Source organism: Euprymna scolopes, chromosome 2 (genome assembly GCF_053919585.1).
Source record: "Euprymna scolopes isolate OS-2025 chromosome 2, ASM5391958v1, whole genome shotgun sequence".
NCBI classification, from domain to species: domain Eukaryota; kingdom Metazoa; phylum Mollusca; class Cephalopoda; order Sepiida; family Sepiolidae; genus Euprymna; species Euprymna scolopes.
The window spans coordinates 121,904,448-121,929,042 of record NC_136483.1 but is presented as its reverse complement, the minus strand read 5'-3'; the positions used below and the strand labels follow the sequence as shown (position 1 = coordinate 121,929,042).

Below are 24,595 nucleotides of genomic sequence, written 5' to 3'. Positions count from 1 at the left end.
GGTTACGATGAGAGTATTATAATAGGCATGATAGATAATATGGCAAAAATATGTTCACGAAAAAAAATGAGAAACAAAATGTTTTTACACTTGTTTTTATAATTATTAATCTTGAAATTATTTTCACTTTTCTCGTTGCTTTTTTGATCACTTTTTCATTTTAGAAATTATAATTTCTTTCAATTTTTAGAGAAACTTCTAATTGGCGGCAAAAACTTATTTCACAAAGTAGGTGAACGTTCAATGCGATTCTGTACGGCTGAAACCTTTAAATGTTAGCACCACTTGAGTACAATTTAAATTCTCCTCGCTCCCCTGAAAAGTGAATAAGTTTCAAATAATGTTCTTTCATTAATAGATTTGATTTACAAGTAGTTGCTGGTTAGGATCAAGATGTAGTGTTTTTTGTTTTTGGGTTATTTTTTATTTTTATTTATTTATTTTTTTATTTTTTTTTGTTTTTTTTTCGTCTTAGGAGGTCATTTTTCCCAGCATTATTAGCGGCGGAGGCGAAGAGATTGCCTCCCACCCCGACCCACATATTCTCTCCTTCCTTTTGAGAGGGATTTATTTGGGTTTCATATTTAAAAAAATAAAACAATATAGCTATGGATCCATTGGCTAAGTGCAGTATGGACATAACATTTTAGTTTAGGTTTATACACTTCAAGCGTTAGCAATCAAACTAACATCATCCATGAACAGGTAAAAAACAACGAAACTATACTGAGGAAGTTGGATTCCTGCTCGTCTTGCTGTTAATAGAGGCAGGTAAACAAGTTCCACTCGTCGCTGAAGCTTTTTTATGCTATTCGATTTCAATCGTAGATACCAGAGGTCTGAGTCATTATTTAATCGAGTTTCACTTTACGTTTATGAGCAGAAACTGAAGTTTCAGTCTCAATCCCCCTCCTCCCCCCCCCCCAAAAAAAACAATAGTTTTTTTATATTACTTTCCTTTATCTATATAAATTAGACAATACCATATATAACGATGTTCGTTACGCCTACATGATTTGAACGGAACTTATTTTTACCCTACACGTGATCTAACTCTGATCTAACACTAAATTAATCATAACCTAAGTTTTAGGTTTAGTTAGACAAAAGTTGGGTTGATTCGATTCAAATTCTGTAGAAACATTGGATTTAATGTTCAGTATATAATAGAAAATTATATAATAGAAAATTAGCAAATGAAATTAGCAAATGAAATTAGCAAATGAAATTAGCAATGGTTTATATTCTTCACTTCAAGCTTAATATATTGTTTTCCCTGTTTACGTTTGCAGCACGATATCATCAGGTATCAATTCTCTAGCCGCTGTGATGTATTACGACTTTGTCGAACCACTTTGGTCCCGTCTTTTCAAAATTCCACATAGCGATGCTTCCTCGGGAAAGGTGACTATTGCTATTTGTAAGTATCACAATCCTACTATGATTCTTTTTCGTACATAACTCGAACAAATGTTAGTGTATGAATAATGCAAGAGACAATAGTCATAAATATAACGTCTCACACGGCGTGTTACGTTGACATTTTTCTAACTTAAGTGTGATTATAATTGATGTCTGTCGTTCGGTGACCATGTGACATAGTGAGGAATTTTGAAATTATATAGACGCAAAGATATGACAAAAACTATATATATATATATGCATGTGTGTGTGTGTGTAAAGTATTAAAAAATATATAATATTTATATATAAAGTCGTATTTCTGTGTGTGTGTTTGTTCAGAATTTGTACATATTGTGAAGTGGTCTACCTTTTGTACATATTAATGTACAAAAGGTAGACCACTTCACAAATTAATTTTAATATAGTAAATGGATGTTTACGCACCTTCATTCAAATATGATTTCTCTATAAGTGTTAGAGAATGGATCGAGAGAGAGAGACAGAGGGGGAGGTGTGTAAATTATATTGAGACACGTTGACCGGGAGTCATGATCAGCTGATCGGATTGCGTGTGAGTCACGTGATCAGGTTAGCTGAATCGTGGAGATTCGGCCTCACCGTTGTCTCCTCCCCTTCACTGGGCGGGGAGGACGCTGACGTGTGTAGAAACGAGACCAAGAGTACCGCGCAAGCCAGAGATTCACTTTCCATCTTCTGCGAGACATCTGGAAAGTGAAATAAAAGCTATAAAACAAATTCATCGTGTTGGAGTGAATGAACCGTCGTCCAAAACAGGTACCGTCTCCCCTCCAAGATATTTTTAGATGGACCAACATCCAAGACGCAGAAGGTATGTTGAAAATACATGTACCACACACACAACGGCGTATGAACATATCATTTAATAGAAAGAACAGCTAGACGATCACACGACATTAATTCTGATTAGACGATCACACACTATCCCCTTTATTAGAGATAACTACGCAACATAAGTAGTAACTTATACAAAGGAAATCTACATTAAAGGAATAACCTTATTTGCATATTACATTAAAGAAGATTTATTTTTATAATTAGCTCCATCTTATTAACGGTTATTAGTAATAGAATTATTTTAATTGCCCTATTTACAAATATTACTTGAAATTAATTTATTTTATAAATTTTTAATTTAATTTATATTTAATTATATACATACATATATGTGTGTGTATGTGTGTGTGTGTGTGTGTGTGTGTGTGTGTGTGTGTGTGTGTGTGTGTGTGTGTGTGTGTGTGTGTGTGTGTGTGTGTGTGTGTGAGTCATTCTTCCAAGTTTGTGTTCTAGATTAAAAAAATAAAATAAAACAACATAGGGAATATATTTATATTGATTAAGTTAAGAATATAACAACAGATATTTTAGTTGAACTAGGTGCACCCAAAACAATGTTAACCTCGTTTAATGTTATTTATTTGTTATTTTATTTTACAGCTTTGCTTCTCGGTACAGTTTCGATAGCTTTCGCGTTCATCGTTAGCCTCTATAATTCCAGTACAATTCTTCAAACAGCCCTTCGTGTCATGCAGGCCATTGGTGGTCCAATAGCAGGAATGTTCATCCTTGGACTTTTCATACCCTGTGCAAACTCCATTGTAAGTATTCACACGCGAATACTCCACATATTTTCGATATACAACTACTATTTTTGTATTTTATTTCGATTCATACGACTACTGTTCTCATCTTAAGTGTTATTTTCACAACGTTTCAGACGATGTAACCTCCGAACTTCTCCAGAAATTCGGAGGTTACATCGAACTTGGGGATCTACATGGAATTTCGAACGCAACCCTTTATTCATGAGGGTAGTATGCTCGCGTCCCGTCAGCCATGACTAGGTAGAAGCCCTATGTAATTCGCAATTGTATTTTGAATATCGCCCACAATGTGGATTGTACTTTCAATTTTCAAAAGAGTGAACTTGCAATTTAATTTTACCAACTACTTCATCCATTACACCACGACTCGTAATTCGTTCGCGTTGCCCTGTGGCCATCCAGTATCAGTATGAAGGGATCATAGTCCCAGCCACCCGAAAATATTTATCATAAAATATGCCGAACAGAATATGTTAGGTTTTGCACTAGAAATGTTGAAATTAATGATTGAATATTTTTTATGGAAATCGCTCCAAACAAGACATGAAGCCATTTAACGTAAGAGGTGAAAAATGCTTCGAAATCAAAAACTAGCCAACAATAAGTGTTAAATGGATTCCGGTCCAGAAAACAGCAATTCTTTTCATTTTGTAAGAAATATCGATCATGAAATTAAAAGACAAGATAAGCGAAAGTTGCGAAGTATCTTCTATAAGTTTCAAGACATTTTTGTACATTTAAAATTGTCGTGGACCCTGGAAAATTCAGTATGCTATTACTGTACTTCTTATGAGATGAATGGCTAATTTTTATAATTTCAGGTGCAAATGAACAGCTACAACAGGAATTGGAATATACTCTACTAAAGCCTGATTGTCACAGATGGTGAATTTCAAAAATGCAATCGAACGTGAGGACACTTTTATATGCAATACAATTCTGTTTTACCACATGGAAAAATGTCACAGAAACGTATGGAATACTTTCAGGCTGCTTTTGAACCATCTTGCACGAATCATGCATCAGTTTTTCAGTGGTATAAGAGATTCAAGGAACACAGATGGGTCTGTGAGATGTGGGAGGAATAAGGAAGTCAGAACAGCAGAGTTGATTGGCGAAATAAAGGGATTTCGTGGATGAGGACCGTCGTGTGTCTATAGGGACAATGAGCGCGCACTTTGATGACAGTGCGGGAACGGTGAATACAATTATTCACAAGGAACTGAAGATGAGGAAGATTTGTGCGAAGTTTATCCCAAGGGTGCTCAGAGAAGATCAGACTATTTGAACAAGATGGGAATCAAAACAGTTTCTCACCCTAACCCTAGAGTCCAGACCTTGCTCCTTGTGGTTATTTCTTAAACTCAAGAAAAACCTTAGAAGTGGTCGTTATGAGAAAATTGAGATGAAAGAGGCTGTGACGAGGGTAATTGACACGCTCACACAAGAGGGCTTCCATGAGGCTTTCCAGAAGTGTTTGAACCGGTGCAACAAGTGCATTGAAGCCAGAGGAGATTACTTCAAAGGGGACTAGAGTTTCTTGTGAGTACTATCAATAAAAGTGGCCATACGAAAAACAGTCTGGAAATTTATTTAAGGTACCTCGTACTATGCTAGCGAAAGAAAACCGAGGATCCACTTTCTACTTTTCTCAAAACAATGTTTTTATGCATTGGATGCTCAGTAATTTTGAATCAATTATTTATCTTCAATGAACCTTTAATGCTAGTAAATAGTTGAACGTTTATCTTGGCATGTTATGGTTTAGAACATGTAGTTTTTGAAATTCTTTAGCATGATCCTGGTTACTTTTTTTATTACCGGAATGATATATAGTTTCTTTTAACGAGGATGTTCCTCAGTAATTGGTTTCAAATGTTTATTTACGACGAAGCATGACCGTTCACTACCTTCTTCAGTGTCAAGGTTCGAATTATCGTTACGGAATTTTTTGAAACCATTTTCATACTGTCCGATTACTGTGCGATCACAGCTTGTTGTTATTGGCGGATGTTTGCGAAATATTATGAGAAAGTTTTAGCATATAAAATGATTATAGGTATTTTTTTATTTTTATCTTCGTTGTTAATGGCTTATATGTTTCCAATTGTATTCTGAAAGAAATTATTGGACATTTACTAAAAAGTGTACATAAAATTATCATGCATAAAAAAACTGTGCTTAAAACACGGCACAGATAAATACTTAAATTAACTTTTTAAAAATAAGTTGAAATATTGGGCCGTATTTTCTTCTAAAATTTTAAAAAGATAAAGGTAACGAAAATACATTAATCGGTATATAAGATTGAAAGAACACCGGAAGTAAACTTCGGTTCAAGATTATTTAGGGAAATTAACGGCTTCATCATGCAGTTTTTTAATTGCCGAATTTTGCATCACAGAAAGAATATATATATATATATATATATATATATATATATATATATATATATATATATATATAATTTCCACAGCCAAGCAACGTCGCAGCCATAAAACTGGAAATCCAAGACTCAATTTTCGTCCTTATTTTGGGTTCATCATCAGTTAGATAGGTCTGAACTTGGAATTCGAAACCCGAATCTCTTGTATGCGAGGCGAGTACTCTGCCACTTGGACAAACGTGACACACAAGAAAATCTAATTATTAAAACAGATCAAGCAAACCCAGTGGCGTAGCAAGGGCGGGGCGGGGGGGCGTGTTCCACCCCAGAGGGCGCGGTCCAGAAGGCGGCACGTTCCAGAGGGCGGCATTTTTAGCGGGTAAGAAAAGAAATAAATGAAAGCGAACAAATATCTGAAATTTTATGCCAAAAAGGTTGTAAAACATCGGGACTTTTAGAGATATCGGAATCAGAAAAATATGTTCCTATTTTCTGAGCAGCACACGTCAGTGACGGCATTTTGAGAGGTTAAAACTAGAAAACAGAAAAAAAAAATAAAACTAACAAAAAATCAAAATTTTTTACCGAAAAGGTTGTAAAAAATCGGAACTCTTGGAGGTATCGGAATCAGAAAAATGTGTCCCTATTTTACGAACCGCCCATATTAAGTGGCGGCATTTTAAGGGGGTAAAAATAGAAAATAGAAAAAATAAATAAAAGCTAACAAAATATCTTAAATTTTATACCGAAAAGTTTGTAAAAAATCGAAACTTTTGGGAGTATTGGAATCGGAAAATGTGTTGTACGAGCGGCACATATCAGGCGACGGCATTTTGAGAGGTTAAAATAGAAAATAGAAAAAATAAATAAAAATAAATAAAAGTTAACAAAAAATTTGAAATTTTATACCGAAAAGGTTGTAAAAAATCGGAACCTTTGGAGGTATCGGAATCGGAAAAATTTGTTCCTAATTTACGATTCCAAAACCAATTGTTTTAAATTTTTAATTTAATTTTTCCTTATTGAGAATAATGATAAATATTTACTGCTTTTAAATCATCACTAAAACAAAAATGATAATAACATCAAAATACGATGTAAATTTATTTTATTTGTAAAACAAAGTTTTAAAAAAGGTTGCATAAATTCTCTATGCAACATTTCAAAGAAAGCAGTTGATTTACTTGTTTCCAAAAAAGTTGGAAAATTAAATAAAACATTTTTGTCAAGAAAAATACTTTCAAACATCACTGATAATTAAATGATATAACGGAAAATAATCAACAGAAAATTACGTAATTTTGGAATTGTTTAAGCAAGTACGTAATAAAAATTGAGTGTAAACAGATTTTATGATCGTCATATCAAGGAATATAATTTTAAATGGGAAATAAGCGCTACACCTCAAATACTATTTCAGTGGCTTTCTATTTGATAGTTTAAATACTGGCGAATTTGTCAAGTTTCGAACAATCAAAGGGTAATAGGTTTTTTTCAAACTATTAACAAAATTTTATAATCACTGGCGTATTTATGATTAAACCGAAATCTATTATGATGAATTAATTCTGATAATAGGATTTTAATTTTTTTACTTTTTATTTTTATTATGAATTGTAAAAGATAATACAAGAAAAATCTCCTTAGAATCCTAACCCTAACTCAGAAAAATCGACATATTTGCTTTCAAACAAGAGTAAATATTTAAAAAATATGTATATTTCTGTGAGGGACACTTGAATCCTATTTAAAACTATATCGTCTTTAAGAATGGACTTCGATTGACATTTATATCGTAGATGCTTAATTTTCATACCTTGCCAAAATTAGTTCCCCGTGGCTAATTTTCCTAAATTTAATTAAATTAAAATAAAAATATAAAAGGTGATTGTTAATGTTTGTGGTTCATTTGGAATTTCACCTGTTTTTATTTAATTAGCTGGTGGTTTTTGTTCGGTGTCCTTTTGTCCGATCCCCTTGGTGTATATATGTAATATATGCATACATGTACACACACACACACACACACGCACGCACACACACACACACACATATATATATATATACATATATACATATACACACACACATATATATATACATATATATACACACACACATATGTGTGTGTGTGTGTGTGTGTGTGTGTGTGTGTGTGTGTGTGTGTGTGTGTGTGTGTGTGTGTGTGTGTGTGTGTGTGTGTGTGTACTAGTGAGGGAATGATTCCAAAATTTTCCCAATTCCGATTCAATTACCGATTCTGTCTTGAATTCTTATCCGATACGATTCACGACTCCGTTTTTTTTTTTTTCTAAATATTTAATCAGTGATTTGTTTTTGTCTTTTTTTATTTTCGAATTACTCTATAACTTTCTCATGTCTGCAAAACAAAAAATGCACTTAGTATACGGGGGAGGGTTCTAAATATTTATGTTTTTCTTTTAATTGATTGAAAATAATGAAACAGCTAAAGATGCATTTCTCTTTTAAAACAAAGCTGATTTGCATTTGTCATTAGTTGACAAAATATTATTTGTATATTTCATAAACAATTGAAAATAATTAACGATTGTTATGCAAAATAAAACGGTATAGAAACAGAATAGTTAACAAATTCCCCTCTCCATTTTAAACATGAGTTTCTAAATAACATAGTTACTATATAGAAAACAATTCTTAACTTAAGAACGGATGTGAATGTATTCTTAACTATTCTATACGTTATCTCTACCAAAGAATTCCATATTCCTAATCATCAATATTTGCCCTGTTATTACTACTGACAATGTCATAGATATGTAGTAGCTTGATTTGTTTTAATGCAAAAAAAAATCAAGATACAGATAATTATAATAGAAATACTTTTTACTAATATTGTGAGGATTTTAGACTAACACCCTTGGCTAAAATGATATTTTCCTTTTGTTTTATTCGACTTTCATTTTGTTTTATACGATTGCATATGGACACCTTGAAAATCTTGCCGGAAAAAAGTACAAACAATTATGTAAATTTAAACTTTCGTACATTAATTTAACCTAAAATGATGAATAATCATTTCCAGGCTACTCTAACATTGTAGAAATGTTCACTAAGCCGAAGTCTGACTGGCAAGATTGTAAAACTATGCGTAATCGCTTAGACCCCCCCCCAAAAAAAAAAAAGATTACAGAATTTATTTCCATGAGAAAAATAATAATTTTTGGTTAGTGTTCTAAAATGCTCCAATGTCTCTGAAATGAAAAATCATTTTACGTCCAATTAATATTGCTCAAGCGTTTCTCAACTGGAAGGATCTAGAGATCCGACTTGCTGAAGGAAACATAGTTGACAAAGTAGAGCAACATCTTAACGAGAAGGAAACTAAGAAGTGGCGGGAAATTATAGCTAGATTGCTGGACATCATCAGGTTTCTCGCCAAGCAGAATCTGGCACTTCGGGGTCACCGGGAAGACAACTATAATGACGAAAGAGATCAAGAAAACAAAAGTAAATTTTTGGAATTGGTAAATTTATTGGCCAAGTATGACCCTGTTCTCCGTGAACATTTGGTGAAAGTTAACCTGGGAAAGAAAATTGCATTTGACGAGAGGCTCGACCTCTTAATAATAACATTATGAAGAAAAAGAAAAGAAAACTATCCTCTCTTTGATACAGCCATGTTTTTTTCTGCGAAAATTCGAACTTTAGCAACAACAAAAGGTAAAATGCTTCGTGGACATTTGGTGAAAGTTAACCTGGGAAAAAAAATCGCTACTTCTTATCTGTCATCAGAAATTCAAAACGAATTTATGAGCATTTTGGCAAAGCAGGTGAGAAAGAAAATCATCGATCAGATCAAGGAAAGCAAATATTTTTGCATAATTTTTTATTGCACTCCTGATGTATCTCACAAGGACCAAATCAGTGAGGTGTTGCGCTACGTAAAAAATTGATGAAAATAAAGTGACAGTGGAGGAGTCGTTCTCCGCTTTATCGACACAAAAGGTAAAAGTGCAGAAGACATTTCTAAACTGATTTTGAGAGAACTGGAGAACGATGTGATTCAGATTGGTGACTGTATTGACCAGGCATTTGACAATGCTGTTATTATGGCACGCCACTGATGTGCAGAAACGAATTTCCGGAATCAATCCAAAATCTCTATCTGTGTCATGCACTAACAATTCATTAAATCTGGTTTGTGTACATGCCGCTTCTGTAGCGGTTCACTCTGTTACATTTTTTGGTATACTGGGCCGGTTATTCTCGTTCTTTTCTGCATCTACACATCGCTAGGACGCCTTGATTCAGTTGACCGGTCTAAGTATCAAGCGGACTATGGAAACTAGATGGAGTAGTCGAGCAGATGCTGTAGATGTTGTGGTAAAAAAATTATTGGAAGTCGTCATTGCCCTGTATCAGCTCACAGAAGAAGGAGAAAATGCAACCACAAGATCAGATGCATCTTTAATTCTCAACTCTGTATTATCGTTCCCGTTTGTTTTATTTCTGAGTTTTCCCAGAAATCAATGATGTCCAGAAATATCTTCAAGAAAAGGGGCTCGATCTGCAACAAAGTTCTGTCAGGCTGACGGCGATGAGAGGTTGCCTTCTTCAGAATAGAGAAAAGATGGCGAACACTGCAATAGACGAGTCAAAAACACTCTGCTCTGAAATGGGGTTAAGCATGGAGCATCGTATCTGCAAAAAGAAACGAATGGGTGGTGAACGATTGACTGATGCAGCACTGGGGTTTGATACTGAGTTGAGATGGGACATGCTGTCTGTTATAGATTGTCAGCTTGGTGAAGTTGACGAAGATATAGAAAAAGATAAATTCTTTGCCGAAAGGAAGAGATTACAGTATTTTGTGAAAGCTTCCGGAAAAGACAAAATCAATGGACCTCTTGAACTTTTGAACTTTATACAGAGATACCATCTTGGGGATTCCGTCCCTAATATTGTGACTTTGCTGCGCATTTTCCTTACTCGAGCTATTAGCGTTTCCAGTTGTGAGCGCTCTTTCTCGAAACTGAAACTCATAAAAACTACTTTCGATCAAAACTGAGCTAGAAAAGGCTTACAGACTTGGTAACCCTCTCCATATCGAGGGAACTTGTCGATAGAGTGAATTTTGATAGAGTTATTGATAACTTTGTCCAAAAAAAAGCGCGAAAAGTATGTTTGCAAATTTTCAACCGACTTGATGCCTCCCGATAATTCTCCTACAAAAAAATAAACTCATAGCCTCATTTTCAATTCATAATTCATAAATACATTCATTAAAAAAAATTTAACTATTTTTATAAAGTATTGAAACATTATTAACAACAACAATTTTTTTAACTTTCGTGCTTAAACCGAGCGATTATACACATGGATTTCAAAAAGTACGGATACAAGAAAAATAAAACATCGGACTATCCTCTCTTTGATACAGCCATGTTTTGGGGAAAATTCGTAATAACAACAATAAAAAAGTAAATAAAAATGATTTTATCATTTCTTAACCTTTTCATGCTTTCAAATGTCCTCATTTAAATTTATAAATTCAGATTTCAAATATTCTCATTTAAATTTATAAATTCAAATTTCAAATATTCTCATTTAAATTTATAAATTCAAATTTCAAATATTCTCATTTAAGTTTATAAATTCAAATTTCAAATATTCTCATTTAAGTTTATAAATTCAAATTTCAAATATTCTCATTTAAATTTATAAATTCAAATTTCAAATATTCTCATTTAAATTTATAAATTCAAATTTCAAATATTCTCATTTAAATTTATAAATTCAAATTTCAAATATTCTCATTTAAATTTATAAATTCAAATTTCAAATATTCTCATTTAAATTTATAAATTCCAAACAGGTAATAATATGCCAGCTAATGGGCAAAACATTTAATTATATGCCAGCAGGGAAGGGCAAAACAGGTAATTATATGCCAGCGGGGGGGGGGATTTCCGATTGCCCCGGCAGCAAAAACTGATGCTACTCCACTGAGCAAACCACAGCGAAACCCAACTATGGAATGAGCCTACTTTGTCTCATAAAAGGGGTGTGGCCATCTAACCAATGAGAACCCAAGCCGATGTATTATAAGTAGAATTTTACACTCGCTATGACGATGTCATCCAACATGCTAACCAAGCGAGCAATTAATAAGAGAATTTTTAGAGGGTGAGAAATGACGTAATTATTTCCGTAGTCAAGCAACATCGCATCTCAAACGAGCCATGAAAGCCAACAAACCGGAAATCCAAGCCTCGAGTTTTACCCTCATTTGGGCTCATCAATTAGACACATCCGAGCTCGGGATTCGAAACCCGATTATGCGTTGCTCGACTGTGGAAATAATTATATCATGTCTCACGCTGTGATATATATATATATGTCAGGTCATGTCATATGCTACTGGTACCATGTAACCCAGTACTACCTGCCTCATGGTCGGGTCACTGGCGACTAAACTGGTTCCCCCACCAGACTTGTTTGGTGAGGAGGGCGGCTAGTCTCCCTGAAGGATTAAAAACAAGACCTTCCAAAGGGCGAATGAACTCTTTTTCTGGGTCAACGGCCAACTAGCACCGTGTATATTTGTGTGTGTGTATATGTGTATTGGGGTAGAGAGGGCTCCCGTAAGCCGTGGTGAAGGCAACCTTTCTAGGAGAAGCAAATCTCTGATAAAAAAAACCATAAAGCGGAAGACCAGTACCCGCATTAAGCTGGTCTGCAGTTTAATTTGTTGCTGGCTATCTTGCTCTTGCTTGTTGCTGGATCTCAACATTTTGAACCGAGAGAGAGACTTAGCTGCCGTACAAAGCTAAGACTCTGTAACATCATATTTGTATAGATACTCCCTCAGACATTTGGGCTCATGAATTTTAAATGTCTGAGGGAGTGGCACTCGTCTGACAAGACGTTGCAATCATCATATATATATATATATATATGATACTAGCCTGAGTTCCCGGTGTTGCCCGGGTGTTTGAAGGTGTGTGTTGAGCAAAAATAAAATGGTAGTAGACAGGCAGGCTCGAACCTGTACCGCGAAGGATGAAAAGAACGTGAAGTCTTTACTGTTGCGCTTATCACTAACCCGGAAGTGACAAATATTTTAATTAAGACTAGTCAATCGAAAAGTGGGGTTGACTTTCGAAAATATCGACGAAAAAGCAACTGTTATATTGGGGGTCTTCTTAAAAGAGAGAGTCTTAGAGAGTCTTATTAGAGAGAGGTATGTTGAAAGGTCTCAGAGAGAGATATGTTGTTGTAAGAGACTTAAAGAGATATTGTTCATGTTAGGAGAGATTCTTATATATTAAATGTTCATTCTTTTCTTGTGTAGAAGAAGAAACTCTTGGAGTGAAGGGATAGTGTTCAGACAGTTCGGACATTGTGTAGACATGATGATGTTGATTCTCATTGTGGATATGAGAAGTCGAGATGTGTATGAAAAGACATTTTATAACACAAATATATAATACAATTGGACTTTACCTTTTCGTAAGAATCATAAGACAAGACGAGCTTTACAAAAACACATGATGGTTTATTTCGTCACACGGCCGTGTTTCCATCACCAAGAATTCAAAGTCTCACATTTTATTCTTGAAGTGACGTCTCGCTTCCTAGACGCCTGACTCTCCCCGAGTTTTCTCACTGACTGACTGACTAACTCTCAAGTTTTTTCTCTATTCCTAGAACTTTCTATTTTCCGTGACGTCATACACATGTTAAAACATGTGCCTTCTTTCACGTGCTCTGGACGTACGTGTCCAAAACTTTTCCTATTTCTCAGTAACCTATTTATCCAATATGTTAAAAACATTATCTTATAAGCTGCATTCTTTCAATTTAAAATTTCATAACAAACTTGATAGTTAACATTCTTTCCTTGAAATATTTATCTATATTCTAAACAAATGTTTGTTTTACATTTTTAAATTCTCACACGTAATCTATTTCTAAACCTAGATTACGAGGTTCGAATTTGTCTATTGCTATTTCATTTTCATTTTAAACTAAATTCTCCATTTTCATACTTACATGAAAAGGGGACAGCCCTTATCATGTAACATTCCTCCCTTCCATATTTCACAAAAAAAAAATGTATGCATTTTTAAATTTAGTACATTTTTTTATTTTTACATCTACACAACCACACGGCTAGAAAGATCAGGCTAAAAAAAAAATCTCTGTCAGTCAGCCCTTCACGGCCGACTTCACAGTTATTTATTTTTTTATAAGATCAGAACCTTTCTGATCTTCGTGGCATTTACTTTTTGGGTGTAGGGTCTTTACCTATGATTCACATCAGCTATTTTCCAGCCACCCATATGCCACAGACTAGAGCTTTTCACCTTTCTCGAAATGGAAGACTTCCTTCGTCCCAAAAGTGTTCTTGTCTCTCTTTCCGCATGGTTAATCTTATCAAGTATGGCTTTGTTTTTTGTTTTTTTATTCAATAACTATCTTATACGGGACATACCAAAGCTCATATACTTAAATCTTTGTGGTTGGCTTCAGAAGTTTAAGATATACCTTTTTTTTCTCATACGGATTCACTCGGATTTCCTTGCTTGGATTCTTGAAACTTCGACGAGGATTTAGAAATATCACCCCTAACTAACTAACACCTTTCGCGCCCAACACCTTAATAGCGCTCTAAATTCTATCTAAAAGCCCGATTGTTTTGTGATTTTTCTTTTCTCTCACCAGCTTCTAAGATCCAGCAGATATATCCCACATTCATGCTTCTCTAAAAAAAAAATACAAGGTTATATCTTTCTTAGGTAATCTACGGCATATTTTTGCCTGTCTCTTACTTCATTAAGCTATATGTGATTGCCTCGGGACTACCTCTCATCGGTTTACTGGTCCCCTTAAGAATTTTCGTATTCTTTCCAACGCCTGTTTATTAATTAAGCCAAGTCTTACCAATTTGCTTGGAGTCGTTACGTGCAACCAGCTTATTTTAAGCACTTAATTAACCAGGTTCCCAAATTTTTCGTATCGGGGCACATCTTGTGCTTATCAATCCCTACCAAGTCACTTTTCTTGGAGAAAAATTTTTAGGATCTCTAAAAAAAAAAACAACAAAACCAAATGCTAAAACAAAACATCTTTCGTACGGCTTATCACATCTAAAAACTCTCCAAATACCCGTTTACGTAATTTTAATTCTTGTCCCCCTTCTAAAATTCTAATTGAATCTGTAAGCCAACCATACGTCTTAACTAGTTTTATTTTCTCCTAGACTGTTTAAATCTAATGTATATTTACTGCTGACTTTGAATTCTTGCTGTGAAAATCAATAACATTTAGATACATAAGACAATTTCCAATATTTGTTCAACATCATAAAAACATTTTCAAAAAAAAATACCTTAATACATTTAAACATTTTGCAACAGTTATAACTTTTTTCAACAACAAAAAAAATCATCTGTAACAAACAACAATTCAACAGTCTGTCCAAAACAATTGTCCCTTTTTTTTCGAAAACAATTCAAATGAAACACACAAAAAAAAAATAATAAAAAGCCGAAAAGTTCAACTATGAACACAAAAATGCATTTCCAAACAGACTTTACACGCTGTTTCAAAGACCACATGCCACCTTTGAAAAATTCGTGTTTGATTGACAGATTAAATTCAACAATTCGTCCAAACGATTTCATATTGACACAAATTTTCTAATGACACTTCATACAAATTTCAAAACAATAATGGGTGACACAATCTCTGCATTTGCGTGTATGTGTGTGTGTGTTGTTTTTTTTAACAAACCAATTCATTTATCAATGAATTACGCATGGTGATTGTTTACTATATTTCCATTCATTACTACGGATTTCTTTTACGGCATATCGGCCTTTTCTTCTTTTTCTTTTTAATATTTCTTGTATCTTTTGTTCTCTGTGTGCGTGTGTGTTCAATTTTTTTTTGTTCTTTTTTTTTGTTCTCATTTCTGTGATCGTGTAATTTTTTTTCCGTGGTATTATTTATTTATTTATTTTTTTAATTATGTTGGACCCTTTTAAAATGTTGTGTTTTTAATTTTTTCCCGTGGTAACCAAAGTTCTTTTTTTTCTTTTCTTTAAACCAACACTTGCTGGGTGGTCTGGTCATTTACGGCACCAAATTACTGTTTGTTATATAGGGGTTTAAGTGATAGAGTTTTATTAGATTGTTTGTCTTGAGAGAGAGTCTTATTATAAGTGATGCTTTTTCTTAGTGAGAGAGATTTATTAAGAGGGATGTTGATGTACTCAGAGAGATATATTGTTCATGTTAGGAGAGATTCTTATATATTAAATGTTCATTCTTTTCTTGTGTAGAAGAAGAAACTCTTGGAGTGAAGGGATAGTGTTCAGACAGTTCGGACATTGTGTAGACATGATGATGTTGATTCTCATTGTGGATATGAGAAGTCGAGATGTGTATGAAAAGACATTTTATAACACAAATATATAATACAATTGGACTTTACCTTTTCGTAAGAATCATAAGACAAGACGAGCTTTACAAAAACACATGATGGTTTATTTCGTCACACGGCCGTGTTTCCATCACCAAGAATTCAAAGTCTCACATTTTATTCTTGAAGTGACGTCTCGCTTCCTAGACGCCTGACTCTCCCCGAGTTTTCTCACTGACTGACTGACTAACTCTCAAGTTTTTTCTCTATTCCTAGAACTTTCTATTTTCTGTGACGTCATACACATGTTAAAACATGTGCCTTCTTTCACGTGCTCTGGACGTACGTGTCCAAAACTTTTCCTATTTCTCAGTAACCTATTTATCCAATATGTTAAAAACATTATCTTATAAGCTGCATTCTTTCAATTTAAAATTTCATAACAAACTTGATAGTTAACATTCTTTCCTTGAAATATTTATCTATATTCTAAACAAATGTTTGTTTTACATTTTTAAATTCTCACACGTAATCTATTTCTAAACCTAGATTACGAGGTTCGAATTTGTCTATTGCTATTTCATTTTCATTTTAAACTAAATTCTCCATTTTTATACTTACATGAAAAGGGGACAGCCCTTATCATGTAACACAACCCCTCACTGTAGAAAAGTGCCCAGTTGAGAGTGAAGGAATTAATGTTTTAGCCAATTGTTCGATATTTGTCATCCGAAGGGTCGAGCTTAAAAATAATACCGATCTCGTGAAAATCCGTTGCGTCTGTCGAAAGTTTTAGGCAGACATACATACATACATACATACATACATACATACATTTAAACAGGTAAGATATATATTATAGAAGATAACTGATAGATGACCATTAAAGGTTAAATATAACTTTATTATAACATCAAATCACCAAGGAAAGAAAATATGGGAGAAGAACCTATTTAGACCATGGTATTTCGAAGCTAAAGGCTTCTCACCAGAAGAGTAGAAAAACAAGCTTTAGACAAAATATAATATATAGATGAAAACTGGTTACAACATCAAGGGAACATATAATTTAAGAAATATTTGATAAGAAAAGAAAAATAAGAATCCAAAACCTTATAGTATAAGTAAATAAAAGGGATTAAACGTACGTAGATAGGAAAGTACATAATATTTAAAAAAAAAAACATAAAAAATATTAAAAACATATAAATAATATAAAAACCATTAATAAATGTAGAAAAATATTTTTAAAAAAGGGCATACAAATAAGAGAAATAAGGATTGCTAAGAAATACTGGTGATCAGAAAAGAAGAATAGACAATAAAAGAAAGAAGGAAAAGGGAGAAAAATAAAAATTTTAAAAAGACATCATGCAAATTCGAAACCAAAAACTTTACTTTCCTGTGAGAAAGTATGGTCAATCAAGTAGAAAAACCGTTCGAAGCACATTATTATTCAGGTTCTTCTAAAGTTCTGACACGATCAACAAATCATTTTCAGATTGAAATGAGCAACTGTACTCATACGCTGTATCAATAAATAGATTTAAACAGCACACAAAACCAACTAATAATAACGGCAATACCAAAAAAAAGCATTGTCGAATAAAAAGTCGACGAACGTTGAATGTTCGTCTTCACGTCGGTAGTCGTCAAATTGTAGAATAAAAAACAATGATTTCTCTTAAGTTTTAATAACAGCTTCATTGATTTTATTCATTAGTAGGTTTGTATAGAGAAAAAGTTGGTCGGGGGGAGGGGGGTTCTTGTGTGGAGATATAGATCAAATATTAGACATGCCTGTTGAAATAGAAGAGTTCATGTGCGTACTTTGAAGTTATGGTCTGTATCTATGATGTATTATTTGTCTCCGGAAAGTTAGTAATAAAAACGTGCGTCACGAAAGATCAGAGAAAGTAATGTAAGATGAGAAAGAGAGTTCGTGTGGACAGATAACCGAACCCCATGCCCGAAGGCCGGATGAGTTCTGTTGAGTCCCCAGAGAGAAGTTGGGAGTAGACAGGTCCAGTCCGCATGAAGTTGATGTCAGTCCAAGATTTAGGAAGAAAAAGAGAGTGTGTTGCCGGTTTAACCTTTTATAAATACGGTCACGTGACTGAGAGCTGGCTTCTGATTGGACAAGTCAGAAAGGAAGTGTATTCAAAATCTCGACCCGCGAGAATTCGCTCCTGCTTATGTTCGTTGCAATTTCATCTGCTACAGTACAGGCTGACGGAGCTACAATTAATGAGGGAACTATCGAAATAAATAATGCTGACAAAATCGACATTGCTAGTAGAGATCTAGTAGAAAAGTTACCCGAAAAAATATTTCTTTTACTTTTAATAACTGCGTAGTTGTTCAAAAGAATTATAGTAACACATAAGTATTTAGAGAGAAACGTAGAAATCAAAGCAAAAACTAATGAAAATATATGTTAGTTCCGTTTTACTCGGGAGGAATATTGTGGTAGATTAGAAACGGATGTGTGAATTGCTACAGGGTAGGGCGATAAAATTGTCGCCTGAGAAAAGACATGATTCTATTTCCGTTTGATGAAAACCGCTTTTTTATGGGGGGGGTTTCGTCGCAGACTAGTTAACCAGTTGTTTACAAATCCCAAGAGTGATAGGAGCCTTCTATCATGGTTGAAAGTGACTGTAGTATAGCGAGTGATGGTTGATATATGGAAAAAGATGCTTCATACCTTTCTGTCCGGGGGTCCTTTGTCTTCCTGCTGCTTGGCGCTGTGATGAATGCCTACTATACTGACGATTGAGACATACTTTACTTTTTTCTTTGTAAACCACAAGACAACGAATTTATTTTTTATAAATATAAATTTAATTTGGGATGTCTCAGTGTTTCACAGAGTTTATTACGTGTCTACATGTTGCGTTTGTCTAGCCTCGCTTCCCGGCCTTTTTGGAGCACATCCAAAAACCCAAACTCTCTGCTCTAATCTTTTTGATCTGTCAGTTCGGGTGATGTAGCCGATTAAAGGACACGCATTCTTAACGTGACTTCCGGTCACTTATCTAAATGTCGTGTGATCAATGTCACTTATCAATTATTGTTTTGGATTTCTAAATTCTTATGTTTATAGCTAAGTACAGCTAAAGCTATAAACATATCACGTAACTTTTTACATAATTAACTTTGAGTTAAACTTATTTGACCAAAACAATATTTCTATTCTTAGCCTAGCAAGGTCACTGGTGTTGTCAACTTGTTACGTATATGTCTATTGGAAATCGTCTAGTGATTAAAATGACAGTTGATTCATTTATCAATGAAATCGAGACACTTTGTTATAAAACAGACTTGGTTTATTTAGAAAATATTCATATAGACACAATACGGCGGCGGAGGTGGTGGTGGTAGAAGTGGGTTGCGAACGTGACAGTCGGTTCCTTGCATGTCTATCTCTCTTTGTCTGTCTGGACTTTGTTTACCATTTCACTTTTATGGACTTTCTCGATCTGGTAACCCATAACCCATTTGACGTCAATGATCCATATTTTGACCAGCCCGGGTGTTTGCTTTGGTCTGACCCACGACCGATTTACGTCATAGATCCCGGACACTATAATTCCCGGACTTCGATTGTCCATTTTTGTCGGCCCGGGCACGAGTTCATTTGCACCCTGCTCACATAAAACGGCCTGACCCATAAACGATTTATGTTTATGTAACTTGCGGAATTGTAATGACCTGGATCGGTCATTACAATTCCCGGATTTCCATTGTCCATTTTTTCGGCCCAGACGCGAGTTTATTTTCGTTTACCTCTCCATAACAAACTTATCACTAGATAGATAGATAGATAGATAGATAGATAGATAGATAGATAAAAACTTTTAACCCTGACACAATATTAAACGAGCAAGATCGGAGATGCGCCACTGAATTCGTGTTCTCTACCGATCTAAGTTATGACAACAGGATCATTGCCAGCACTCTCCAAATGCATCGCTAGATTGCCACAAATAACAGGGGCGTACCAAGGGTGATGAAAACAAACATCTGGCCACGGATATGGTATTTGGTGTGATTCTAAGTGAAGGCCACATTATGCCACCTCACATCTTCCAAGTCGGTTTAAAAGTCACCACCAAAGTCAATGCTGGCGTTTGTGGAAAAAGCATGCTCCCAGTTCTGGATCCATATTGAGGCGGTGATTGAGGCTGAATGCGGCTACATTGAATCAGCTCTACTACATAATCAAGTTACCTGAATTGATTTTTTCAATAAAAGTTTTAAAATATAGCTGTAGTGTTGTTTTCTTTAGGACGACAACTTTATCGTTCCACCCAGTAGTATAATACTAGTAGAAGAAGCTTTCCTTTTTTTTTTTTCTTTGTTCGCTCAGATTACTTTTTCCTCTTTTCTTTTTGCTTCTTTTTTTTCATCAAAGTCATTACACACTGATGAAATAACAAACATGAATTATTCAATCAAAGAAAATGGTTTCTGCTTGTTTTAAACCCAAAAAGTAACAAGCCGTTGGCAAAAAAAAAAAGAAACAGTGAATCGGTCAGTAAAATCAGAGCAACAGTAAAATCAGAGCAACACAAACAGTGCGACTTGACTAATTGAAAGCAAATACAACAATAACAACAACAACAACAATAAAAACCATCTAAGGAATTTTTTGAAGTGCCCCAAGCTGAAAATCATTTCACAGCTGATTCCCAACCCTCAAGAAGGTAAATACACACACACACACACACACACACACACACATTCACAATGGAATTTGATACAAACTTTCTAATGCTCCCTATTTAACGACTTTAAATCTTTTCATCGATTAAATTATATTTTACATCTCTGTAAAATTGGTGACATATAAATATATTTTGTTCTTTTACTTTTCTCTTTTTCATTCACAAAAAATCTGTTTTCATTCAGCTTTTCATTCGCCAATTTAGCAGCATTTACCATAATTGTTAGCGTGGTTCTTGGCAAACCCCGTCCTCTAAAATACATTATCTGAAGCCAGGAGAAATACTATAGTTTCAATGAGATAATCCAAAATCGCATATCACTAGAAAAGAAAACAGTAAAATGATTGGACGATTGGGCGGAATTATAGTTTTGTCGAATCCATCCCAAAGTTCAAACATAACTCCACCTGACGACAGTTTATTCCAATCAGTGCAGAAATTTATGCAGGGTTGCTAATTTGAGCCTTTCGATAAAGTTTAGTCATCATAGTTTGACGAAACCCGAAAATTTGTAGCTCGTTATTTTTAAGAATGTTTGTCTTTGAATAATTTCTTTTGACACGAGACACGAATTTCCTCGACGTAATTGTTCACTTCTATTCACAGGGAGCTCTTGTCGGTTTCATCGCTGCTTCTCTCATGACGATCTGGATGATCGTTGGCTCTGCTGTCATACACGCCGAATCAAAACATCCATCTCTGACCGGAAGTAATAGCAGTACTAATACATGCGTACCAATACCAGTACCAGATCGGACTCTCTTTAAAAATCAGTAAGATGTTTCTTTTTAAAAATAACTTTCTCTTCTTAAAATTATTTTATGTCTTTCTTTGATTGTTGTTATTTTTTATTCAATTACTTTAAAATATTTGGATGTAATTGTAACAAATGCTGATAATTCAAATTAAGTCATTCCTTATTTTAGTAATCCTCTTTGGGCAGCAAAAGACACTTTTAAGATAATGATTTGGTATATCGATACGAATTGACAAACATTCATATTAAATTCACGTGAATCAGCTGGAAATCAACTGCATACGTAACTGTTACATGTCTGATGCAAATTTAGGCCACATTCCAGTTTATGCAAAATAATAAACACACAACGTGTAACGCATGTGACATTTTATAACAATTATTATAAAAATGGTTGAACATATTTTACATCCAATCAACTATCGCCGTCATAACATTCGTCAAACGTTCTTTTTTTTTTAGTCAATTGTTGTCCTTATTTTAAAAATCAATGCTGTTTGCGCGAGGGGGGGGGGCGTAATTGGTTGTTATAAATTTCGTGCTATGTGAGTGTTCAGAATTGTCGGCCTTTTCATCAGGCAGGTTGTTTCAGATACGAAACGAAAAATAAAACAAGTCGATGAGTATGCGACCGAATACCGAAAAGGTTCAAAGAGTCAGATGATTTATATGCGTGTGTAATGTTATCGTTTGACGGTAGTTAATAGATTAGTAATAAGAACGACACAAGTCAGGATACGATGTGACACAGCCATATTGTGCTAAATCTTTTTTTATGGTGCATGGGAAATAACTCATATTATGAATATAATATAAAGTTACATATAGGTACTTCCGTCCCTTAACTTGCGGAAAGAATATCATAACAAAAGATATAGCCAATATGGCTGTGTTCACATCGTATCCCTCTTTTTCCAAAACAACAAAAACTACTAAAACACAAAAGAACTATGGCACATGTAAAGACGTAGTCTGATGGTTCGACTGGGGACTATCCTTATTACAACTGAACTTTGTAGGTGATCTTATTACATGATCGGATCTGGATGTTTTTTGAACTCTTTGATGAGTGTAGGATCTCTTGTGGGGTGCATCTGGAATAGGTCTTCCATTGCTAGTTTGTTTCATGGGTGTGTGATTTGATATTATGTCAACTGATGATTCTCCATGAGATTCTGGGGATATCACAGGTGTGGTGCAGATGCTTCTAGGTTCATCGTTGCTGTGGATCTATCTCCCTTCAGATGCTTGCCGATGCTAGTCTCTCTTCTTTCTCGTTGTTTGTTTGGAGTAGTGCTGCTCCCAAACCTTTCTGGCTGGTGTCGATTGGTACAGTTGTATTATAATACTGTAATGTTGCATAATCATCAGATATCATCCCTCACGAATTGCATGTTCCGTTTTAATAGTTGTCGGAGTGCTGCTACTTTTTTACCAGGTTTGAGAAGAGTTATTTAGATTAGACCAAGAAATTCCTGAAGCTCTTTCTTCTTCTTTGAGGTTGATGTTCTATGGATGTCAAAAATTTTCCTTGAATCAAGCTCATCGTCTATCATTCGAAAAAGATTTGGTTTTCTTCAATGAAGCCTTTCTTAGAATATAATTTCTCGTCTTTCTGCAACTTTCATTAACTGTCCGAGATTTGTTCATTTCGTTCATGCATCATATCATCTGCGATGTCATAGGTTTCAGTGCACTGATCTAGGATGAGGTCCATTATCTGTTGGAGCAGATCAAATGAAAGTCTCTCAAAGGAGTATCTACCACATGGCATTCAGAATGTTGTCAGTACTGAATTTCATGGATCCAATTTTAGATTTCAATAATCATCTTTGGCATTCACTTCTTAGATACATTTTGCACCATTAAATTTGTACGTTAGTTCTTCAGATGTTGGAATTTTGAGCAGGCATCACTTGAGTGTTTTATTCAGTTTTGTAGAGTCTAGACATTTTCAAACTGCCATCTGCTTTTGTTGATATTGACAGACTTGAACACTAATCTGTGTTCTGTCATTGTTTTCCATCCATTAACAGACGAGATAAACTTCAAAGTCTGTTAATGGGAAACACTCATTGTGAGTATGTTTATAGGATATCGCATTTTCTTTTATGTTTATAGGATATCGCATTTTCTTTTATGTTTATAGGATATCGCATTTTCTTTTAAGTGAAGTTTCATTGCCTCCAATTCTGTAAAATTGTCCAAGGAACAACCTAGTTAAATTATTGATACTGTTGCTTTAGGTTGCTGTGCTTCGTTTGTTATAGCGCAATGCATTATCACAGTCCTAGATTTTGATCTGACCTAAGTCTACGATGTAGAATCTGGTTAGAATCTGTTAGAATCTGGTTAGAATTGTATCTGCATGTTATGTTGACTGATGCAAAGCACTTTATGGGCGATTCATTATAAGCAATAAGCTTTATATGTCTGCTTTGTATCTTGTTCAAGTCCGAAAATCCCTTTGAATCTAAACGGTCTAGAAACATTTGGCGAAATATTATAACGAAATATTATAACGAAATATTATAACTGGTAACGTGTTACCTTGGCTGCCTCTGTCAGCCTTTATTTTCGGGTTGCATTTGGCCCTTCATTTTATCTGAATGTCTTCAGTTTTTTTTTTTTTGTGTTTTGTTTTGGTTTGTTTGTTTTTGTTTGAATACACTTAAGTGATACATATATTCTTTCCATGTTTTTGTTTTGTTCCATACAAAAGCAACAAAATATTTTTTTGTTTTGTTCCATACAAAAGCAACAAAATATTTTTTTGTTTTGTTCCATACAAAAGCAACAAAATATTTTTTTGTTTTGTTCCATACAAAAGCAACAAAATATTTTTTTGTTTTGTTCCATACAAAAGCAACAAAATATTTTTTTGTTTTGTTCCATACAAAAGCAACAAAATTCTTTCTTTTCTATAAAATTGATTCTATTTTTCTTTCTCTCTTTTTATTTCTTCTCAGATATGGGCTAAATGGTTTCTATGCGATTTCTTACCTGTGGTATGCTTTCTATGCGGTTTTAATTGTACTCATCCTTGGATCATTCATATCGTTAATTACAGGTGAGTGTTCCACTCAAAATTCACAACATTTTGTGTTTCACTTTTATAGTGGATGAAGAAAAGTAACTTAACTAATCATGTAACGTGACTGATGATCCGTTACCGTTTAGATTCTTTGTTACCAAATATATTTTTGTTGTAACAAAATAGCAGAATAATGATTACCTCCGCCAAGAACATCAGGTGTACAATCG

The 24,595-nt window shown here is 34.4% G+C and overlaps 1 protein-coding gene across 1 annotated transcript in view; it reads left to right on the top strand.

Moving 5' to 3' along the window:
- The window catches only part of LOC145295838 (sodium-dependent multivitamin transporter-like), a 248,072-nt gene that overhangs the window by 205,368 nt on the left and 18,109 nt on the right, over positions 1–24,595 (top strand). The window contains exons 10-13 of the mRNA XM_080141552.1: positions 1,293–1,420; positions 2,881–3,041; positions 21,181–21,347; positions 24,301–24,401. Of these exons, the coding sequence (XP_079997678.1) occupies positions 1,293–1,420; positions 2,881–3,041; positions 21,181–21,347; positions 24,301–24,401 (557 nt within the window). The remainder of the gene's footprint in view (positions 1–1,292; positions 1,421–2,880; positions 3,042–21,180; positions 21,348–24,300; positions 24,402–24,595) is intronic.